Source organism: Vicugna pacos, chromosome 32, assembly GCF_048564905.1.
Source record: "Vicugna pacos chromosome 32, VicPac4, whole genome shotgun sequence".
In the NCBI taxonomy this organism is placed as follows: domain Eukaryota; kingdom Metazoa; phylum Chordata; class Mammalia; order Artiodactyla; family Camelidae; genus Vicugna; species Vicugna pacos.
Window position 1 is genome coordinate 9625781 of NC_133018.1, and position 18722 is coordinate 9644502.

Here is an 18722-nt window from a genome sequence, read left to right on the forward strand (position 1 = left end):
GCGGTCAGGGAGGGACCGGAGAGGGAGGCCAGAGGCAGGAGGTGGAGACTCACTGACTACGTCCGTCCAAGCCAACACCACCTCCTTTTGCAGGTTTCTCAAAAGTTAGCTCTCACACCCTCAATTCCCTCATCTGTAAAATGGGAAAGGCCTGGGGGAGATAAGTTTGAGAGGTCCTTGTGATTCTGGCTGTTGGATTCTCTCTTCTCCCACCCATCCTGGCCCCTACGCCCTCCAGGGCTGAGTCTGGAGTCAGGCTTAAGGTAAACCCCTCCATCGGCCAGCGCCGGGGTCAGTCTCCCCTTCTAAGCCCCTCCCTCTTGCCCCCCCTCCGCCTTCTCCTCCTCCTCCTCTCTCCCTCTGCTCCCTCTGCCCCCCTCCCTCCTCTCTCTGTCTCTCCATCCTCCCAAGGGCTGAAGAACTTGGACACTCAGGCAGCAGACCCCATTCCACCATTTACTACTGTGTGACCCCGAACAAGTGAGGTCTGCAGTCCGAACCTCGCTTCCTGCATCTGCATCGTGGGTCCGATGGTCCTCTTCTCCCACGGCTGCTCTGAGGCTGGATGAGATTTTGTGGCTGACACTTGGTAGATGCTTAATACACGCCAGATCCTTTTCTTCGTTGGCAGTCCGTTTCCTCTGTGCAACTCTCCTCCCTCCCTCTCCCCTGCCCTCAAACAGCATGATCTCTTCCCGTCCCTTTGCCCACAGCCCTGCACCCCCTCCGCCCACCCACCTGCTCCACCCACCCCACCCAGGAGGCAGCACTGAGGCCCCATCAGCCAGATCCTGGCCCTGGAGGGAGTGCTCCCGGGCACAAAGCGTGCTGGCCGCCTGTGGAGTAATTCACATGAACAGACTTTGTGATCTCCACGGGGCCTTTGTACGTCTGACCTGCGGAAGGTCTCAGAAGAAGCTGTAGGGACAAGATGAAGGGGATGTCCTGGGTGCATTTAAGCATTTGATGGGAAACTCCAGTCAGAGCAGGGCAGCCAGAAAGAGTGGGCCCTGGCTCTGAGGAGAGAAACAGCTGGTTTTCATTCCGCTTCTGTTCGTCAGCTTTTCCAATGACAAAATCGCTTCCTGGCTCCCCTAGCCCGGCCTGGCGAGCACGCAGCCCAGGAAGAATGAGACAGCGAGCCCCAAGGAACAGCGTGGTCCTCCCCAAGCCATGGATGACCATCTCCAGGACTGGAATGCATCCCACTCCAGCTTGGGTCTCGGATGCCTCACCCGTGGAGATGGGGTGGGGTTGGGGGTGGAGGACGGGGATGCTGGGCGGTGTGTCCGGCCCCCTTCTCACTCTCAAACTAAGCTCAGATGGCTTGGAGCCAGTGGAGGCCCCAGCTGGGGGTCAACTCAGAGCTGTCTCGTCACAAGCACAGGACGGAACAGTTTGTCTCTTAATGAGGTGTGATTCCAAACAGTCCATGGCCTCAGGAAATCGCTGGGCACTGTGTAGACATCTATTCATGGCATCTTGTTGGAGAATTGGCTTCACAATGAAGAAACTTGGAAGAGAGCAGAATGTGGACACTTAGAGACCAAAGGGCCCTCCTACTGGCCTCCCCCCACCCCGCCCCGCTCTCCCCGGAGAGCTTGGGGGCACACGAGGTGGGAGCCATGGTGGCCAAGTGTGAATGGGAGCCAAGGGACCTGGAAGCCAAGTTCATTTTCTTTGCCATGTTGGGTCTTTTCCAAAAACTATTTGCAAAGCTGACTTCAAAGCCCTTAAGATGTTGATATTAATCTGCTGAGGGATATGGAGATATTTATAATCAAAACCCCAAGCCTCTGTAGCCTTATTTCAGGCAGACAGACCTTGGTTCAAGTCCAGGCTCTAACGCAGACCGGCTGGGTGCCCTTGGGCAACTTACTTAAACTCTCTGAGCCCCAGATGCCTCCTCCATAGAAGGGAAGTGATGATTGTTCCTAACTCAGGGCTGCTGTGAGAGATAAATGAGATACACATGTAACGTGCTTAACGTAGGAGTGCTAAATAAATGTAGGTTATCCGCATTGTCTACAATATTCTCAATAGATCCATCCTGCATAAAAGATGAGTTTCTGGGGCCAGGTAGGGCTGGCTTCAGATCCTTAACTCTTAGCTTCTGGCTCGCTGTGTGACGTTGGGTGAGTGACTTCCCTCTGCTAAGCCTCTGCTTTGTCGTTTGTAAATGGGACAAGGACACCCTGCAGCATGGGGAAGTGGGGGGGTCCCAGTTGAAAAAAAGACAACGTAGCTACACACAGGAGATGCTCTGGGCCCTCGGCCCCCCTCGGCCCTGCGTCTCGGGAGCAGAGTTCAAGAAGCGAGGCTCCCGCTTCTGCTCTGAGCACAGGGACAGAGCACCGGACACCCCTTTGGCCCTCGAGGTGCTCCCAGATTGATTTTGGACCAGCCTCCAGCAAGGCTTTGAGAAAGGTGAGGAGGAGGAGATGTGCAACCCCCAGTGCCCCCTACTCCCTGCCCCCTGCCCTGGAGTATTCTGAGCACCTCCAGCCTGAGCCAGGGGGTTAGAGAAGAGGGGGGTGATGGGGTAGGGGCTGCCTGCCTCAAACCAGCCCCAGGGTAACAAATGCAAAGTGAGATCAGGGCTTGGGCCAAAGGGCTGGCATCGCTTATCCCCACCCTGAAAACAGCTAAGATCCGAAGCACTGTCACCCTGGGAAGTTCAAAGGTGGGCTGCATCAACCCTCTTCTTTCTCTGGCCCTCCCCCCGCCCCCGGCCCCAAGTCCTCACTGCAGTCCTGTTTCTCTTGCTCTCACAAAGAGCCCTGTGGCCCCTGGGGATCTCTTCTCTGTCTTACCAGCTGATCCGAAAGCCAAAAAACATGGCCCCAGGAGATCAAGCGCTCACATGTCGCCTCCTCCTCCCAGGTAACCTCGAACCCAGAGGAGTGGCTTGAATGGCAGGATTCCTGGCCAGCTGTTGATATAAGGATGTGGGACGAGGCGTGATCTCCATCGCACCAGGTTTGCTCTGACCTCCTCTGCTCCCATCAGGAATGGACCTTGGAAAGTGTCTGTGTTATTTCAGGGGAGTGCTCCCCTGAAGGTGGGATTAATCCCTCTGTCTCATGTCCAACCCAGTTCGTGGCAGTGCTTTTGAGAATTCTCCCTTTTTCGTTTTGCATCGGTCCAGGCTAGCCTCCCAAAAACCATGGGAAGCTGGTCCAAGGCTGAGTACCATGGATGCTCTGTCTACCATGACACTGAAAGAAAGGAGTTCCAGGCCCTGGATTCCCAGCTCAAAACACTGTTCAGCCCCATGCAAAATGCAGTGGGCATCTGTGGGTACCCAAGAGGCTCCTACCATGGTCCGGAGAATGCATCACTTTGAGCTTCCAAGGCTGGGAGTATCCATTCGGGGGTTTCCAGGCGAGGCTCAGAGCATGCTGGTCTCCCTCTCATTCATGGATGACATCTTGGTAAAGCTCCTGTGGCTGGGGTAGGAGGAGTGGCCCGTGTCCTCACTCAGAGCATTGACGAGACGGGAGAAGAGGGCCACCTTGAACTTCTTGAAGTCCTGACCCATGAAGACGTACAGGATGGGGTTCATGCAGCTGTTGGCAATGGCGACGGCAGTGGCCAAGGGCACACCCAGGCTGAAGACGGAGCCCGACATGGCGCGGTGGTGGAGTTCCAGGAGGTACAGCGTGTGGTAGGGGCACCAGCAGAGGAAGAAGGTGATGATGATGGTCACGATGATCTTGAAGGGCTTCTTGGTCTTGGCCAGGCGGTTGTGCCGCAGCTTGTAGACGATAGTGATGTAGCAGGCAGTGATGACGAGGACCGGGATCAGGAAGCCACAGAGGAAACGGGTGATGGTCACCACCATGTGCCGGCCGAACCCCACAGGGTCCACGTGGCGGTGATCGGGCCACGAGGCAGAGCTGGCGGCAGACAGGCTGAAGTTATTAAAGCAGGATATTTTCCCGTGCAGGTAGGCCGTGTCCCGGAAGACGAGGGATGGGGAACTCAGGAAGAAAGCCAGGACCCAGATCACCATGCAGGCCGTGTAAGCCAGCCGGACGCTGCGGTGGTTCTGGGACCAGACGGGGAGGAGAACAGAGATGCAGCGGTCGAAGCTGATGATGGTCAGCAGGAAGACGCTGGTGTACATGTTGTGGATGAGCAGGAAGTTGCTGATCTTGCACATGGCCGTCCCGAACACCCAGTGGTAGTCCATGGCGGCGTAGGCGATGTGGATCGGGAGGAAGACATTGAACAGGAAATCCGCCACAGCCAGGTTGAGGAACCAGACAGTGTTCACCGTCTTCTTCATCTTGAAGGCGGCGATGACGATGACCAAACCATTGCCCAAGAGCCCCAGGAAACAGACGATGCTGTAGACCACCACCAGGAAGATCCTGACCACCCTGCCTTCCAGGGGAGATAAGTCCTCCAAAACCAGGATGGAGTCTAAATCCTCGGAGTACTCATACTCGTCGGCGAAGGAGCCGTTGTAATCCTCATTCTCCATTCTCTGCAAGGGGAGGCGGGGGTCAATGGGGGAACTTTGGTTAGAACTGACTTTCAGAGGCTGACCAATACCAGCAAGACTGACAGTGTTCCCCCCCCCCACCGCCCCCGGCTCTGAGCAAGGCCAGTTGGGTGGTTTAACCATTTCTCACTTTGCTTTTTTATTTATTTAACAAACACTTCTCTGGAACCTCCTACATCCCGGGTCCTAATCTAAAGCTGGATGCATATAAACTCTCTTCATCCTCACAACAACTCCATGAGATCAGAAGGTTACAAACCTCCTTTTACAGATTAAGAAACTGAGGCACAGAGAGTTTAAGTCACTTGCCCAAGGCCACACAGCAGGGAAGAGGCAGAGCCAGGAGTCAGGTCCCAGCTTCTGAGTCTGTCCTCTTGATATTTTACTGCCTCACTGGGACCCTCCTCTTCCCCTTACAGTCTAGTAGGGGAGACAGACATTCATCAAAAACTCCTCAAATCATGGAAAAGTCACAATAATATTTAGAGCAATGAAGGAGAGGTGCACGGTCCTGTGAACTTGGTTCCGATCGTGTTTCTAAAGCCCAGCCGACAGCCGTGCTGACATCCTCCCCTGCTCCCACCCGGGCATGGTCCCCCACAGGCACCCTTTGGAGAGATGAATTCAGACCACAAGGGTGCCTCACTGTTCACTGTTGTGGTGCCCAAAGCTCCCCAGTGTGGGTCCCCAGGCAATCAGTCCCTGCACACAGCTGGAAACACCTGCAGGGAAGAACGAGGAGGCAGAAGCCGGATCGAGGTCTAAGAACCAAGGGTTTGGGTGGACTCGGAGCCTGAGAGAGAATTCTACTGTTACTACTCCCAGTTTATAGACGAGGAAGCAGAGGCTCGGCGTGGCGCTCGGTGCGATGTGCGCGAGGTTACAGGGCTGGGAAGTGGTGGGGTCTCCTGAGTCCAGACCTAGAGCTGGACACGTCATCCCAACCCCCATCTCCCCCCACTCCCCCCAAGCACATCCTTAGGTGAAGCATGATTCAGCGGTGGGTGCAGGGGAAGGTGCAGGAGAGAGAGTGTGGATGGCTCGATACAAATCCAGGGTGGGACCCAGGAAACATCATTTCAGGCAGTGTTGGCGACCCAGGGGACAGGAAGAGGAACTGCCCAGAGGACCTACTATGTGCCAAGAACCATAATTCCTTCATCTCATCTAGCCTCCCCAGGGCACAGAGAGCTTAAGTCACTTGCCCAAGGTCACACAGGCAGGGGATATTGCTCCTGTTTTGGAGCTGTGGAAACTGAGGCTCAGAGAGAGGAGCACCATTCTTACTGGGGATTTTCTGGGCCCTGTGGGTACCAAGAATCGGATGCAGGCCCTGCTGTCACAACGGTCTGGTGGGGACACAGACACAGATGCATTCCCTGAGCACCTGCTGTAGGCCAGACAGCGGAACTGGCACTTCACACAGTCCCCATGACAAGCGTGTTGTTGGATATTTTCCCAATTTATAGAAGAACAAACTGAGACTGGAGAATGGGCAAGCTTGGGAGGTCTTGGAGGCGGTGGTCGTGCGCATGGTTCAAACCCAGTCTTGGCCACCTCCCAGCCCTGTGGTTTTGGACACGCGATTGCTCCACTCTGAGCCTCAGTTTCCTCATCAGTAAAGTGAGAATACTCACTACTACGCAGAACGGATGTACGGATTACAGGCAATCAGGAACAGGGAGCATTTGGCTCGGGGCTGGCACGTAGTAAACCATCAATAAATATTCAGTGGTAACGTTACAGCCCAGGGGTAGACAGCTGAATTCTGAGCTGGAAATTGAACCCAAGACTCTGACACCCCAGGGCCCGTGCACTTTCCACCACCCAAGCTCTTCCCTGCTGACAAGTAGGCTCCAAACCAGATGTTTCAGCAAGACTGCCAAACGATGCTCTGTTATAAATAACTTCAACTTTCCTCTGTATCAATTCATTACTGGTCCTAGCTGGGCTTGAGGTTGTATTTTATTGCATAAAAGTCATCTTTGCTTTGTATTAAATAAAAGCCTCTTGGAAATTTCTGTTGAGGCCAGGGACTGAGAATTTAAACTTGGGCGTCACTCCACTCTGCAGCCTGGGAGGATGTTCCGGAGGTGCCCAACCAGGGGGTCCTCAAGGGCTTCCTGGGGAACACGGAGAGAAGATGGGAAGGCTGTAGATGCCCCCCCATTCCCATAAGTGGGAAAAATGATGGGTGTTCATGATAATAATGTACGTGCTGAGCATATGACACCAAGGGTGTGACTTTAACCCCAGGAGGGGCCACCCACAAGGAAGACTTGCCCAAGGCATCCAGGCAGGAAATGGAGAGCCCAGATGTGCACCAGGTCTGCAGAACCCAGGCTCTTGACCATTCCTCCACACTGTCCCCAAAATCATCATCCGATGACAGCCACGGAGTGCTTCCTTGAGGAAGGAATGAGCTTGTCCACGGTCCCTGCGCCAGGCTGTGCAGGATCCAGGAACGAGGAGATGGCTTCCCCAGGGTTCCTTTCCACGGGGGCTCACAATCAGTGACAAGGGACAAGACAAAGGTGGTGCTGTGACAGGGCAAGGCCAGGATGCCCCCAAAGAGCCCCGAAGAGGGGCATTCCCCAGCCTGGGCATCAGAGGCTTCCTGGGGCAGGCAGGATCTGCAGCTGAGTTCTAAAGGACAAGTGTGAGCTCAGACGGGAAGGCAGGAGGAAAAAGGACATGCCAGGCCGTCTCCCCACCCACCATGGGCCCCCCTTATTGGTTGAAGTCTGAACGCCCAGAGGAGGGTGAAGGGGAGCAGGGTCTCAGGACCCAGCACTTGGCAGCAGCGTCGGCAGAGAGTCGAGGGACACAGATAACGTCATGTCTGGCTCTCCCGCTGGGCTGGAAGCAGCTCAGGGTCAGAGGCCACATGTCTTTTCATTGTCGAGCAGGGTCCAGGGGGGCGGAGTGTGGGGATGCCTGGCCTCGTCCCACCAGGAATGAGTCAGCCGCTGGTGCGCGCCCCTCCCCCTCCTGCCCCTTCCCTCCCGGTCCCTGAGCCCTTGGGATCTCCCTACAGGGGGGCCTTAGTCACAGGTTTGCCCTCAGCTCACCTCCCTCCTGTCCTGAGAGCCCGTTTCTGCCCACAGCCCAGGTGATACAGCACAGTGGTCAAGGACACAGACCCAGCCAAGCTGCCAGCGTTCACATCCTCTTTCTGCATGAACTCCCTGTAACCTCGAGCCAGTCGATTATCTTCTGTGTACCTCAGTTGTCTTATCTGTAAAATGGGTATGATCCAAAGGGTTTGAATGGTTGAGAGAATTAAGTCCTAAGAAGTCCTGTTATGCAGTAAACACTATTCCTGTTATTTTATTATCACCATTTTTCCCCTCGGGCTATTCTTTTCTTCTTTCTTTATTTTAATTTTTTTATCTTTCAAAGGCAGTACTGGGGATTGAACCCAGGACCTCGTGCACGCTAAGCAAACACTCTACCACTGAGCTATGCCCTCTTCCCAGGCTTCTACCCTTAACTCCCTCCTAAAGGGAGGCTTCTATCTCCTAACTCCCTCGGCCTGAGCCTGGGAAGGTGGGTGGGGCCAGGAAGGCCAGAGGACCAGTGCATCCTGCCCACTGGTCTCCCCAGCTCTGGGTTCAAGAGAAGGTCAAGCACGACACAGCGAGAATTTTGCTTCTGTAAGCTCCAGTCTCCTCACCTCTCCAGTGGGGGTAAGAACCCCTCCCTCGTCATTGGAAAGGTCATAAGAAATGACAATAACTCCTTTGCCAATTGTAAACAGCTATAAAATTCTCATTGTTTGGATTCCTTAAGCCCTCTGTCACCAGGAAGCTTAAGAAAAAGGTATATAAACATAATATGTGTACACACACCCCTAACATTTATTTGAGAGCTCCCTGCATGCCATTGTGCTCTGCAAAAGCCCTACAAGGATATTGTGTGTTTGCGGGTAAGAAAACTGAGGCTCAGAGAGGTGAAGCGACTTGCCTGAAGCCACACAGCTGGGAGGTCTGACTCCAGAGCCTGATGCCAAGAATCCCAAGTGAAGTCTCTTGGGTTCCCCCTGCTTCCCTGAGAGATTAGCAGGCCTGATCCCACCCCTCTGAGCCCTGTAAGCCTTAGCTTTGAACCCTTAAAGCCCAGACCTTCATCCAGTTCGCAGTCATCCCACGGAGCTGCCTTTCCTGAGCCACTTTCCCTGGTGTCCCTTTGCCTTTCCTTCAAGGCACGTATAAGCGGCTACCACTGGGAAATCATACCTGCGGTGCTTTATGAGTCCAGGACATTGAGGCTACCCACTGGCTGTCTCAGGGTGTCCTTTATGAAATCCCCTGCCCGGTGAGAAATGCCCTGGAGAATTCAGGATAAGGAACAACATTGCTTCCCCTGAGAAACTGGGCTGCTTCCTCATACCTGATAAACCAGCTGATCATGTTTCCCTTTTTGATGTGGCCACAAGGAAGCTCAGAGGCACCCTTGCAGGTCCAAGGCAGCAAGCCCGTTCATCCTGTTGTCTGCAGCATCTGCATTGGTTTTGGTTGGCTCTGATGTCTATATCTAGTTATATTTTCTGTTGGTTTTAGTTCCTTGTGATTAAAATAAAAATCGGGGCCGGGACATGATTAGACCCATTTTCAGTTGGGGACACCAAGGCACAGGGAGATGAAGTAAGCTCAGTGACGTATTTTGCAGCACTGTAGCGCCTAAGGCCACTGTTGTTTTTGTTTCTGTCATTTTTGTTGTTAGCGGTGGTTCCGTCTATAACTAGAGCCTGCCAGGACTTTCTTTTGGTACCCGGTTCTGACCCCTCCTGCCTCCTTCCCCTCCAGTCCCCACGCCTCTCCCTCTGATGCCGACCATGTCCTACCTGCTGCCCCACCCTGGGCCACCCCCTCACAAAAGTCCTGCTAGATAACCCTGGCCAGCCCCCAGCTCCGTGCCTGGAGCAGGGGAAGCCCTTAATGAGCATGTACATTACTATTACCGACATCATAATTCCTTGGGCATTTACTATGTCACAGGTACAAGCCCATTAGCAATGTTGTCACAGACTGTCCCCAAGCAGCCCTGCAAACGGGCTGGTATCCTCTCCCCCTGAGGCTTTGGAAACATAGAGCTGGATGCCTACTGTTATCAGTCCGCTGGGGTTGCTGTAACGTAGGACCACGGACTGGGTGGAAAAACAGATATTTTTTTCCTCACAGTCCTGGAGGCTGGAAGTTCGAGATCAAGCTGTCAGCAGGGTGGGTTTCTCCTGAGGCCTCTCTCCTTGGCTTGCAGACGACCACCTTCTCCCTGTGTCTTCACTTGGTCTGCCCTCTGCATGTGTCGGGGTCCAAATCGCTTCTTCTTACGAGGACACCAGGCAGGCTGGATTAGGGCCCACCCTAATGGCCTCATTTTATCCGTATCACCTCTTTAAAAAATCCTGTCTCCAAATAAAGTCACATTCCAACGCACCGGGTGTACACCAGAAATTAACAGAACTGTTGTAAACTGACCATACTTAAACAACAAAAAAAATTAGAATTTTTAAAGAGTAACAAAACAAACAAAAAAACCCCCCCAAAAAATACCGAAGTACTGGGGGTTAGGACGTCAACATACGCATTTAGAGGTGGAGGGGGGACACAATTCAGCACTACAACACCTACGCAGTTCTCATTATTATTTTAACTAAATGTCGATATTTGCTGTTCCTCCAGATCGCTCCCTGTGTCCTGGGGAGTCTTACCCCCAGCTCTCTGTCCCATGCCCTCACTGATGCTGGGGCCCAGGCCCTGTCCTTATAATGAGCTACACACACACAACATGCCCACAAAAAGAGATACACACACTGTGTGCTCACACACATACAAGCACACACACATACACACACATTCTTTCACACACACACACACACACACACACGCCTGGCCGCCAGTGGAGGAAGAGATTTACAGCCCTCAAAACCAACAAACAATTGCCGTCCAGAATGTACCAGGAACTCCCTTCTGCAAATCCAGAAAGACAGCAATCCCGGCAGCAGAACAGGCTAATGATATAAACAGGTAATTTACAGGAGGGAAACCTCCAAACTGAGGCATGAGACAAACTGATGATCACAGGCTCTCAGACTGGGAAAAACTGATGATCACAGACAGCTGTGGGAAGTGTGGCAAAGACCAGAAAGATGGGATGGAGACCCCCTTGGGGCTGGCAGGGTGGGGGCAAGGGCTTCATGCCGCCCCGTGGGTACCCGTGAACCCCTGTGTGCCTCACAGCCCCGCGAGGAACCGCTCTCTGGCATGCCTTAGCTTGGGTTCTCCAGAAGAAAACCTCAAATAAGGATTCCTGCAAAGGTGATTTATTAAAGCAGTGTTCCAAGAAAACCCAGTCAGGGAGTGGGGAGACTGGCTTGGGAAAGGGAGGAGGTCGGACAAGGGGGCAGCACCAGGCACAGTCTCGGGAAAGGTGGCCTCGGTTCCTGCCGGGGTCAGGAAACAATGGAGGTCACATTCCAGGAGGTTATTTATAACACTCCATCCCGTCCTGGGAGGGGTGCAGTCGCGGGCACTTCCAGCCCCTGAGGGCAGTCCTCTGACAAAGAGCTGCAGGTGCGGGCTGTCAGGAGCGAGAGCCCACGGGGAGGCCGTGCACAAAAACAGTCAAGGATCCAGAGGACTCAGGCCGCGCACAGATGGAAGCTGGAGGCTGCTGACGTCCGCTGTGGGAGAGGCGCCGGGTAGCAGCCACGCAGCTGTTGGAAGAGACAGAGTAGCAAGCATACACACCACAGAGGAACGCGGAGCATCTTAAAACCACCTATCCTCATAGCACATTAGTACACGCTGGAAACGTGCCTGCAAAAGCAGCAACGTGCACAAAACAGTAACACACGTTGGGCAAGAACGGGGCCAAATAACAAGATACACGCTGAACGGATTAGAACCGCTCCGTGGGAGCGGGGGCGGGGGGAGAGCGAGAAGGAAACAGGGATAAAGGAAATGAATGCGGTGAAGAATAAAAATAAGACAAGTGCGGGGGCTTCCGGAGGCCTCTGATGCACATGAGGACGGATGGAGGGGTATCATTATGTCAGGCCCTCCTTTCCCTCCCGAGGTCCAGAAAACCCAATGCAAGCAAACGAGCATCCCAGATCCCTGCCTGGGGTTCATGCTTGGGCAGTGGCTAGCCAATGCCCTGGGTCCCTGGGTCCCTCATGAAGCCACACTGGGCAGGGGGAGGGCCCAGCAAGCAGCCTTGGACCTGCCCGTGGTCTTTAGAGCCCCGCTGCCCCACAGCCTCCTCCATCAGGCTGGTAATGAACTCGGACAAGCCCACGAAAGGAACGGCATCACTCCCGTCAGAGGCGGCCGTGCAGTGGCCAAGGCCTGATTCCTCCTGCCGGGGACCACATGGACCAGGCAGAAGATTCTATACAGATGCTCCTGCCCTGCCCACGGCCACGGCTGACCGCTGCTGGGGAAGGGGTCGGGGGCTCAAGGCCACACCTGGTTCCTCTCACCAGAGAAAGCAAAAACCTCAGGCAGAGGTTATTTGCTTAGTTTGTATTAAACAGACACGGATATAGCCCTCACCAAGTTCCAGGCATGGTTCTAAGCCCCATTACAGATGAGGAAACTGGCCCAGAGAGGGTCAGGAAAGTGCCCAAAGTCACACGGATGGCTCAGGTAAGCAAGGCAGGCCCAGTCTGTCATTCCAGACAGAGGAGGAAGCTCAGAGCCTACTGAACTGCCCAGCCCACGCTCTTTCCTCGTCCACTGCCTCGCCTCCTTGGAACATTCCAGAATCCTAGGGTCATCGCCCCAGTGGAACCTCCCAAGACCCCCCACGAGATCAGGGTGTGCATTTTACAGATGGGGCAAGATGAGGCTTCAGGTCCCCTGGGGGTTTCCCCCAAGCCGCTCTGCCTCTAGTTGATGACCCTCTCGGGAAGGTGTCCCATCCCAGGTGCTGCTGGGAAAAGCCCTTTGGAGGCGGGGCTCATTCTTACATCCATCCTTCCGGGATGTGCGCTGCTCCCTGGCCATGGCGAGGAGGCTGGGGTGCAGTGGGCATGGATCTCCACACCTGGACCTCCTCCTAACCCTGCAAGGTCACTGTCATCTGTATCGATTTACCCAGGGGACATCTAAGGCCAGGGGGCTCAGGGGGAGCATCCCTTGCCTGCGCTCACACAGTTGGTCAGTGGCCACGCAGAGATTTGAACCCGGGTCCTTAGGAATCCAGGGCCCCACCTCCTCCAGTTGCCGCCTGGAGGCCTGTGTCCCCCTGGGCTTGGGGAACAGCTGGGCTGAGAGGCATCTGGGCCCAGATGTTGCCCTCTGCTTGCTCTCCATGTCACTGCCATGCCCTCTGCCAGGGTCTGCAAAGGACTCACTCCCTTTCTGTGCATCTTTGCGTCTCTCCCTTCTTGCTTTTCCGTCAGCCTCTGTCTTGGTCTCTCTCCCTCTGTCCCTGCCTCTTTGTCTCTTGTCCCTCTTTCCTGTGCAGTCTCCCTCATCCTCTCTCTGTCTCCTGTTCCCTCCATCTCCCCCAAACCTCACCCCCCGAGAGGCCCAGCCACCCCTCACCTGCCAACATCACTCACCTGTGTGCCTAGAGGACTGAAGCTGCTAGCGGCCACTCCCTCTCCCAGCCCGCTGCTCCGGGCTGCTGCCTCCCCAGCCTTCCTCTGGCGGCAGGCCCCTGACCGAGGACAGGGGCTTTATCGGGGCCCGTGGGCGTGGGAGCCCATCAGGGAAACTGGAAACTCTTCCCCCAGTGTTTGGCCTGGCTCCTGTCCCCATCTCCCACCTCCCCGACAGCCCACCCTGACAGTCTGGGCTGGGTGGCCCCGATGCCTCTCCTCCAGTTCTCCCAGCCTCCAATAGGCTCTGAGGAGCTGGGAGGCCCCTCAGAGGGCATCCCATTTTGTAGCTGGGGAAACTGAGGTCCAGGAGAGGGAGTGACCATCCCTAAGGTGCAGAGAAGTGGACGTTGGCCTGTCTGGTGTGTGACGACGTATATCAATGCCTAGAAATCTGCCTGGTGCCTGACACACCTTACGCCTCATCATTCAGTATCTTCATGGCATAGATTTGCAACTGAAGCTTCGTCCAGAGAGGTCAAGTGACTTGCGCAGGCTCACACAGCCTTTAAGCATCAGCCCAGGACTTGAACCAAGGACTCTGTCACCCAAACACCTTGGCTATTTCTACTTGTCCAAAGTGACAGCCTCAGCCAGCAGGGAAGATGTAATGGGGCCTTCCGGGTACCACACTCCCCATCACCCATGTCCCTCCTTGTCAGCATCCCCACCTCCCCCAGACCCAGTACCCTGGCCTGCTGCCACAGTTCCTTGGCGGTCCCATCCACCAGCCCCTCATCCTTCAGGGCAGAGAGAAGGGACCTCCCAGCCCCCTCCAATGGCTCCAAGAGACACCTCGCGGGTCACCATCCCTGGATCCCCAGCTCTGAGCGATGCAGGAACCTTGAAACCACACAGCAGCAGCAGATGTGGCCACCGCAGTCCTGGCTGCCAGCGCTGGGACGGAATTAGCTCCGTGTTGGGAGCAAATTTCCTCCCTGGTCTCACGCCCACACCAGGGAGCTCAGGCTGAGTCACTGCAGTGGGGACGGAAGGTTGCTGGCTGCCTAACAGGCTGTCCCATTTTCTTTTGGTTTGGATGGGGGCCGTGTTTGAGCTTGGGACTCTGCAGCGGTGGGCAAAAGTAGGGAGTTTATGCCCTTGGACCTGGAGAGCCCACTGGCTCAGAGGCCCTGGGAAACCTCCAGCAGCTGATGAGAGCACAGAAGCAGGGGACCCCGAAAGTGTCCACTCCAGTGCCTGGCACCCCCCTGTTAGAAGGATGCCCTTCCTTCCCCTGTATGTGCTCTGTCTTCAAATTCCCCATCCCCTGCTCTGTGCCCTGCAGGCTGGGCTGTAGGAATATCATTAGGCTCCCTGCTCTCTGATCTCTAGTTGGGTTTATCAGTGAAGGTCCAGCGGGGCTGCAGGGCAGGAAGAGGGCAGGTCAGGTGTTTATCCTCCCAGCTCCCGCCCTGCAGAGTCTTCATGAGTTTAACCACAGCTACACAACCTGGGTCCCAGTAACTGCTCCTCCCCTGGCCCCTCAGCTTAAGGGCAGGAAGGTAGCTAGAGTACTGTCCACCCCTTCTAAGTCCTCATCAAGGCCCTATTGGATGGGGGGAGGGTATAGCTCAGTGGTAGAGCGCGTGCTTACCATGCAGGAGGTCCTGGGTTCGATCCCCAGTACCTCCATATTAAAAAAAAAAAAGTCTAAAATAAATATTAGATAAAACATAAAAGCTTGTTTAAAAAAAAAAAAAAGATCCTTTTCGAGTAGGTCGTCTGTTTCCCTCTAAGACCCTGACCCAGAACCCAGACTCTCCATGCCTCCCCTTCCATCACCCCCAAATCTGTCAGATCCTACCCACTGTTTCTACCCATAGTATAGATGACTGTGGTAGGCCCCTAACTTGCAGGTCACTTCAACTACGATTTCATTATCCACTTCGTCGCTGGAGCGATGGCTCCAAAATGCAAACCCCATCACAGCACTCCCCGCTTAATGAAACACAGCCCCCCGGGCAGCACGCCCTTGGTCCTCAGAATAACACCATCTCCTTACCAACATCCCGAAGGCCCAAGCAGTCTGGCCCCTGTCCACCCTAGGACTAGTCGAGGCTGGACCCCAGCCCCAGAGGGAATCCCGACCCAGCAGCGGGTCCCAGGGCCCAGGTAGAGCACGGAGGCTTCCTTGCAAACCCAGCCCCACTCTTTTACTGCAGACCCAGCAGCCCACCGTGGCCACAAAAGGCACCCCAGTAAGAATGTTTAGACAGACGTCTCTCCTTCCAGGTTAGAAAGCCACTCTGGCCCCCAACGATGGATCCAATGCACAAATACTGCACATCCTCCCGGCCACCCAGCTTACGTCCAAAGCCAACGAGCAAACAGCTCGGGCCTCTCCCCACCCCCTCCCCGGTAAACACTGCCCCAGCCCCTGGAGGTGGCCTGTAAACAAATTTTCTTCTCTGCTTATAACCCACTGGACTGGGAGGCCGGGTACCCCATTCGCTTAATCCCCTGAAGTCAGCCTGGAGTCCACACACGCAGATAATCCCTGAGCTGTGTACACAGCGTATCTGGAAGGCAGCAGGCACGGGGGTGTTTACGTGAGCCGCTCAGGATGTGGTCGGAGGAGGCTGCCAGTGGTGATCGCCGTCTCCCCCAGCCAGGAGCCAGCCATGACAACGCACTCGTCGTCCCGCTCGCGGTGTGGGCTTGGAGCCCAGACTCTGAGTGGCTCTTGGGCGCCCCCGGAGAAGTCATTGCTCCAGCCCCTGTCCCCCTAAATCCAGGCCAGCACAGCCCAGCTTCAGCCCTGAGGGCCAGGCTGCATCTGATACCATCCCTGAGCGTAATGGCTTCTCCTCCTGGCCCCTGGAGACACGTGGGAGGGGGCAACCAAAGGAACATGCGTTCCCCATCACTAGTGCCCCCACCTGCTGCGGGAGAAAAGAGCAGGGAAGCTGAGAACCAGACTTGTCTGCTTCTGGAGCCCTTCTTTTGAACCCCTCCCTCCCTCTGTGTTGCTCTGAGAACATTACCAGGCCCCTGAGAGTCTCACAAGAGCCTCAGGCCAGGTATAGGAGGACACAGCTTTGGCCCCTAGAATGTCACGGTTAAATATTATTAATAATAATCCCCAAAATATCGATGTTTTATTGAGAAACTACTATGTGCACTGGGATGTTGAGAAGCACCTAATGTGTATCTTTGCACAAAAACCCAGGGATGGAGGCCATTATGATGGCCATTTTAGAGGTGAGGAAGCTGAGGCCAAAGAGGGTAAGAGTCTTACCCCAGGTCACATGGCAGAGGTGGGATTTGAACCCAGATTAAGAATCCAGTATTCCAGGAAAAGATGCTTGACATCGCTAATTATCAGAGAAATGCAAATCACAACTACAGTGAGGTACCACCTCACACTGGTCAGAATGGCCATCACTAAAATGTCCACAAATGACAAATGCTGGAGAGGGTGTGGAGAGAAGGGAACCCCCCTTGCCCTATTGGTGGGAATGTAAATTGGTGCAGCCATGATGGAGGATCACATGGAGGTTCCTTAAAAAACTAAAAATAGAGTTACCATATGATCCAGCAATCCCACTCCTGGGCGTATATCCAGAGAAAACTCTAATTTGAAAAGACACATGCTCCCCAGTGTCCATAGCAGCACCATTTACAATAGCCAAGACATGGAAGGAAACTAAATGTCCATCGACAGGTGACTGAATAAAGAAGATGTGGTATATATGTATGCAATGGAATACTACTCAGCCATAAAAAAGAATGACATAATGCCATTTGCAGCGACATGAATGGACCTGGAGATGATCATACTAAGTGAAGTAAGTCAGACAGAGAAAGACAAATACCATATGATATCACTTATATGTGGAATCTAAAATATGACACAAGTGAACTTATTTACAAAACAGAAACAGACTCACAGACAGAAAATAAACTTATGGTTACCAAAGGGGGAAAGGTAGTGGGGGAGAGATAAATTAGGACTTCTGGGATTAGGAGATACAAACAACTATATATAAAATAAATAAACAACAAGGTCCCAGTGTATAGTACAGGGAACTATATTCAATACCTTATAATAACCTAAAATGGAAACAAATATGAAAAAGAATTTATATATGTATAACTAAATCACTGTGCTGCCCACCAGAAACTAATATTGTAAACCAACTATACCTCAATAAAAAAAAATTTTTTTTCAAAGAATCCAGTGCTCTTTCTTTTTATACCTTACAGGATCTACTTGGCTAATGTCCTTAGATGAATCCCTGACAGTCTGGGGCCTTGGCTCCCCCATCTATGAAACAAGGAGGTTGGGGTTGGTGGTGTCAAGGTGCTCTTCCAGCTTTAAAATATGTGCATAGTTGAATGGGGCAAGTGTCCGTCCATTCCCAGCCTCATGCCAATAAAAAGACAGCCTGGCTCGGGTCCATGCTGTGTGACCCTGGGCAAGTTGCTTTACCTCTCTGAGCAGTAGTAGGATTGCCTAGAAAATGGCAATTTTAAAAAACCCTCCTTTCAGAAAATCAAGGGGTCTGGCTGAAGTGATCTCTTGGGCACCCTTGCAGGTCTAAGATCTCTGGGCTGGTAGTTCAAGGTTAATTGACAAGCCTCCCCACCACCAAGACCCCAAGTCTGAGGTCATTGCTGATTGTGACAATGTTGCCTCAGACTCATCCCCGACTCCAAGCTGCAAGTGGCGAACAGCCCACACTTGGGAATTAGCTAGATCAGGTTTAAAGGCCCTTCCTGCTTCAGTGGCTGCAGGCATTGTCACTCTCTCCTCCAAGTCTCAGATGTAAAAGGAGGCTGACATTACCACCTTCCTTCTAGGGTTATCATGAGCATATCATGATGTGGACATGGTACCTGGCGCCCAGCAGGTGCTCAGCAAACATTTGTATAGAAAAATCAGATGGGGCCGTATCTGCGAGTACCAGCAGCACCCCTGCCCCATGGTGGGGAGAAAGCCAGGCTGAGTATCCAGTTTGCAAATTCTGATCCCAAGCCAAGGGCTGTGTTTCCATGAAACCCACAGAGCTCAAAGATGAGCCTGGATGGTGTCTGGAAGCAGAGGAGGGCTGGGAGCCAGGCCACAGCCAGCTCCTCCTCCCAGACCAGATGCCGCCTGGGGCCGGATGAGGAAGTCGTGGCTCCTGCACCCCTCCCACCCCACTTCTCTGCTCGGCCCTATCTCCCTTCCTGGCATCCCCACATCCTCTGCCAGAGCCTCTGCAAAGCATTTTTCAACTCGATTGAAGTCCCTTGGTTGACACAAGCCATTGCCCCACGTCTGTCAGCACAGGGCCTTAAAACCGAACAAACAGACAGCTCTGGTTGTGTGGCCTCGGGCCCATTCTCCACATCGCCAACCTTCCGTCTCCGCATCTGGGACATAAAAGTGGTCCCACACACCATGAAGATGAAGGAAAATGTCCCCCGTGAAGCACCTACAAAACAGCCAGCTGCTCGTAGCATTTCAAATGGCGCTCCTTCCTGCTTTGGCCCACTTAACAGATAAGAAAACTGAGATTCAAACAAGGTTCATGATCTTTCCCAAAGTTACCCAGCTGGTAAGCAACTGGTATAATCAGGAGCTCCAGGCTGGACTTCTGGCTTCTCCCCTCC

General features: G+C 53.8%; 1 protein-coding gene and 1 non-coding gene across 12 annotated transcripts in view; one reads left to right on the plus strand and one right to left on the minus strand.

Moving 5' to 3' along the window:
* Positions 1-765: 765 nt before the first annotated feature.
* CMKLR1 (chemerin chemokine-like receptor 1) overlaps positions 766-18722 on the minus strand; it is a 43117-nt gene continuing 25160 nt past the window's right edge. For 5 of the 11 annotated variants that reach the window (XM_015239640.3, XM_072953019.1, XM_072953014.1 and 2 more), the window contains one exon: positions 766-4492. In XM_015239640.3, coding sequence (XP_015095126.1) covers positions 3392-4489 — 1098 coding nt within the window. In that variant the 5' untranslated portion in view covers positions 4490-4492 and the 3' untranslated portion in view covers positions 766-3391. Of the gene's footprint in view, positions 4493-7581; positions 7749-8748; positions 8872-8902; positions 9365-18722 lie in introns of those variants that run through there. The other 6 variants (XM_072953018.1, XM_072953015.1, XM_072953017.1 and 3 more) reach the window with 6 other exon arrangements.
* On the plus strand, positions 14684-14756 carry TRNAG-ACC (transfer RNA glycine (anticodon ACC)). The gene has a single exon. It is a non-coding gene; the product is annotated as a tRNA-Gly (tRNA).